General features: G+C 33.6%; 1 protein-coding gene across 1 annotated transcript; it reads right to left on the bottom strand.

Moving 5' to 3' along the window:
- Positions 1–305: 305 nt before the first annotated feature.
- Positions 306–3,898, bottom strand: LOC105790032 (mRNA-decapping enzyme-like protein). Its single transcript, XM_012617417.2, has 8 exons — positions 3,523–3,898; positions 3,398–3,438; positions 3,254–3,303; positions 2,896–3,040; positions 2,671–2,727; positions 1,988–2,114; positions 666–1,127; positions 306–584 (listed from the first exon to the last, which is right to left on the bottom strand). The coding sequence occupies exons 1-8, from the start codon at positions 3,685–3,687 to the stop codon at positions 528–530; spliced, it is 1,104 nt and encodes a 367-aa protein (XP_012472871.1). The 5' UTR covers positions 3,688–3,898; the 3' UTR covers positions 306–527.
- Positions 3,899–4,542: the final 644 nt, after the last annotated feature.

Here is a 4,542-nt window from a genome sequence, read left to right as displayed (position 1 = left end):
TAATTAAAATTTATTTTAAAAACAAAACAGTAAAAAATTATGTATTACAAGTTCATAGAAAAATTAAATGAAACTTCAATTGAAATGGTAAAATTAAAATTTAAAATTGTTGTATCACCATGTGTACATTTTATTGATTTTATATAAAAGATAAAAATACTCTCATAATCATATAACTTATTTTATATATAAAAAGCATTTTAATAATTTCTCAACTGAATACCGATTGACTCATGATACCAGTTCAATTAGTAGCTTAGATAGTATAAGATATAGATAGATACAGTTGATTTACACTAACCAGGTAAAAATCAGAATCATATTATATGTGTATATACTATAATGAATAATAACACCAGCACCAACCAAATCCATTGAGGAAGACAATTTGATAGTTTTGTGTTTTTAACTTCTAGTAAAGGGTGTGACTAAAGGAGGACCAACCAAAACCACCTAAAACAATAGACCCCAAAAACAAAACTATAGCCAAAAAAAAAAGTATAATACCAGCATTTTTTATTTGGTGGTCAAGAATTATGAGCATTTAGCAGTGCTCGGTGGACCATGTCGATGAATTGGTTGTCCTGAAAAACATGCAAAGTTTGGTTAGATGCACAGGAAAAACGAGTAAATGATGGTACATTGCTGATGGATGGTAAACTTACCTGAATGAGAGTCAAAAGTGCATCTCGAACTTTTTCTCTACTGATAGTTAAACCATAGTTGTGCGTGGGAACCGGAGCAGGCGTGAGTGATGGTGAGGGAGCAGGCGGTGGAAAAGGTTGAAGCAGTGGAGCACCATGTGGGCGTTGTAGACTCAGAGGAGGGTTAAGTAGAGGAGCAGTCGGTGAAGATGTAGAGACAGGTGGCAATATCTGTGAAGAAGAGGAAGGATGCAAAAAGAACGTCGAGGGCTTTACGAGATTAGTATGATTGCTTCCGGATTCAGGGGTATCAAGTAGTGGCATCAATGGAGTAGAAGACGATAGAGGATATGGCAAATGCAAAGCTGGCACTGTAGGGGACGCAACAATGGGTGGGTTAGAAGGGGCAGGCATTGCAGCAGAACATTGGTATGGTTGTCCAAAATTCGACGTCTTTGAAGCATTTCCAATGGTCATAGCTGTCTGCAACATGTAACAAAAGGACCAAGATATAAGCACTGATAAATAAATGTTGTACCAATACCCAATATGTGTACACTTCAGAACCTCTACCAAAAACAATTTAATCAAATCAACCATTTAATAATGATACCGCTTAGCCCTTAATGCATGTTGACTTGTTCTTTCTTTTAGTTGTGATATCTAATAAAATAAGAGGGGCATAAAGCGGATAAGCTTCAGACATGCAGAAACAGAGAATGGACTACGGAAAATAATTGACAATATATTAAACATAATTCAAGAGATAGGATGCCATCATCTCCGGTAAAAGTACCATGGAGGCTCTTATACTAGGAGTCAGATTGCATTTTGCCTTCTCTATTCAAAAAATGAGCAAATTAGTCCCTATACATTAGATCAAAGAGTAAATTGGTCCTTCTGTTGAAAATTCTATCCATTTTACTATTAAAAACTGGTTTTTGTATGTCAACGACATGTCACTATTTGGTTATTCTGTTAGCCATGCCAGTTTTTAATAGTAGAAATGGATGAAATGTTTAACAGAAAGAACCAATTTCCTCTTTGATCTAAAGTATAGGGAATAATTTTTCCCTTTTCTAAGTAGAGGGGCAAAAAACAATCTCTCATCTAGTACAGGGACCTTCATGATATTTTTACCCATCACCTCCTTATAATAAACATGATTCACTAAGCAGTTAGATTTGATGTGCTATCCTACGATACTTAACTACAGAATATCTTAGCAGTGAAAGCAAGGGAGAAGATAACATTATAGTGATAGGGTCACATGAAATTTTCTACATGTACTGGAATGTATTGCATGTAATCAGTGGGCAGAAGTTGAACAGAAAAATGCATACACTGAAGAAATTCACAAAGGCAGGATCATCAGGGACATCTGCGACACTGGGTGCAGTTGATGATGATGGCTCCAAGGGACCATCCATGATGGCCATTGTTGAGACAGCTTCCAGTTCTTCAAACCCACTGCATTGGTGATTAATATTGTTACTTGGAAATTGGCAAAAAAGGAACGAAACCTGGATCAGATTGGAAGCTTACAAGCAAATATGATAACATAACAATTGGAATAATTACCACTCATCACAGTTTAAATTTTACCAGTTAAAAAAAGAAAGCTTGAAAATTGGGCAGAAACTCAAATACTAAAGAAAACCAAAACAAACACTGAGAATAACAAAAAAATACAATAATCCAGCACCTATTTGGTAGAAGAGAATCGAAGGGTTGAAGAGTCCACTACGAGAATAGACTCACGTAAGGCAATTTAGAAAACATTAACATCTCTTAAGGATGGTGATGGATATGGTCAAAGAAGAGAATCAAATAAGTTAAGTAGTGGCAGAATATAACTAATGAAGTAATTTCTAGTGCTTGAAAATTGCAATTTTGATTGAAGAACTGAAATATCACAATTATAAGGTACTAAAAGTCAAGAGACATTTCAACTCGATGATGTATATACTGATAACTTAGCAAAATGCTAATAGAAAAGCGGGGAATATATTACCATAATGCTTACCCTTTTGTTGATGTTGCCTTTGACTTCTGGGGCACCTTTGAGTATGCAGTAAGAATCCTGAAGATGTCAAAGCACATAAAATGGCACAAATAAGTGATAAAAAACATCATAAATTTTTCATCAAACACACACACACACACACACACACACAAACAAACAACCAATGACCCGAATTTGGCAACCAAAAACATAAAAAGCAAAAGAAATGACAAAAATTATCAGTACCTGCTAAAAAGATTCGCAACCTCCTCGAGTTCATGTGCATCATAGAACCAAATACCATTTATTTCCTGAGAAGCATTGCGGTATAGTAGATATTTATCCTGAACTTCATACTCGAAATCTCCCAAAAGGTTTTCCACCAAATTATCTGTTTATAAAAACTTTCTTAAGAGACTATTTTTCTTAGTTTAATCATCATTCTAACCAAAATTTGCAAAAAAAAGATCGATTATCGAACATATTATATAATAAATCAAGAAACCAAAAAAGGCAGTAATTGCAATTTGTAAAAATCAAATCAAGTAATTTTCACGATTTAAGTTCACCGATACAAGAAGATCAAGAATCGCATTGAACTAACCAGTATTGCGTCTATTCATCACAATAAACTGAAACCTAGGCTGCGTATTCCTGAATTGCAAACCGAAATAAATATCTTAGATTAAAAAAACTGAAAAAGTAGAAATTTAAAATATATAAAAAAAAAATTCGCTTTCAAAGTTACCTCTTGACAACAAAAAGAGATCCTTCGACATCTTTTCGACTCTGCAGAAACAACAAAAGAGACGCAAAATTTAGTGTTTAAATTAACAAAAAGGGCTTTAAAAAAACTGGAAATTAGCCTATTACCCATTGGCTAAGGTCGATGTTGAACTCATAGAAGGCGACATGAGCGGCGGTGATGAGAATTTCTTCGACGAAAGGGTCGATGCGACGGAGAACCGTTAAATTGAGGAATTTCGTGCTTTGTTGATCAAGATTAGGCATTAATTTCCCGAATTGCGGCTGCGACATTTTGGATCTTTTTCCAAAATGATTTTTAAGAAATTAAATTGAGAAACCCTAGCTAGATTTGAACGCCGTTTTCGCCCTTATTGGGAGAAATTGAAATGTGGAACGAAAATTAGTATTAAAATTTTTATTTTTAATGGAGAGAGAAAGAGAATGGACGAGGGAATAAACGACGATAGAAGGGAAAATGGAAGGCAAAATGTGAATAGTAAAAGCCAAACTCAGCTTCTTACGCAAGCTATTTGTTTATCTGTTCGATTGGATGGAGTTCAGTCGGGTCGGGTTGAGACTCGATTTAAAATTATTTTGGGTGTGTCCGGCCCATTTAGGTCCGCATTTTATTATTTAAAAAATTTATTTTTAAATTTAATTATAAAAATATTTAAATATTAATATAATTAATTTTTTATTATTTATTATTTATAAACAATAGAATAAGCTAGGGTAGGTTAAGTCAGTTTAGGGTTGGAAAATATAAACCTAAATTTGGCTTAAAGTAGGTTAGGCCAACCAAGGTAGGTCGGTACTTAGTACATGAACACCTCTACTTATAATTAGGGGTGAGCAGTTTTTAGCTAAAATCAAGAAAATTGGTTAAACGGACCTAATTTGTTTCGTCAATTCCAATTTAGGTAGTCTTTTTGGTTATGCGTTTGATTTTATTGATTATTTCAGTCGGTTATTGGTTTTTAAATTTTCAACTAACTCAACCAAAAACTTTGACTTAATTTAATTTTTTAATTTTTTAAAATATATTTATAATTTATAATATATAACATAAATATATATTATTCAAGTCCAATAACTAAAGTCAATTAATCAATCAATTCACTCACATCGATACTTGAGCTCTAGTTT

This window comes from Gossypium raimondii, chromosome 8 (assembly GCF_025698545.1).
Source record: "Gossypium raimondii isolate GPD5lz chromosome 8, ASM2569854v1, whole genome shotgun sequence".
Lineage (NCBI taxonomy): Eukaryota > Viridiplantae > Streptophyta > Magnoliopsida > Malvales > Malvaceae > Gossypium > Gossypium raimondii.
This window is presented reverse-complemented; position numbering and strand designations above follow the sequence as displayed.

Bases quoted from the DNA above. Each gene is read 5' to 3' on its own strand.
- LOC105790032 (XM_012617417.2), bottom strand. From the start codon at position 3,687: ATGTCGCAGCCGCAATTCGGGAAATTAATGCCTAATCTTGATCAACAA. The intron at 2,728-2,895 runs GTACTGATAATT...TGACATCTTCAG, and splicing joins GTTGCGAATCTTTTTAGCAG to GATTCTTACTGCATACTCAA. The intron at 585-665 runs GTAAGTTTACCA...CATGTTTTTCAG, and splicing joins CACTTTTGACTCTCATTCAG to GACAACCAATTCATCGACAT.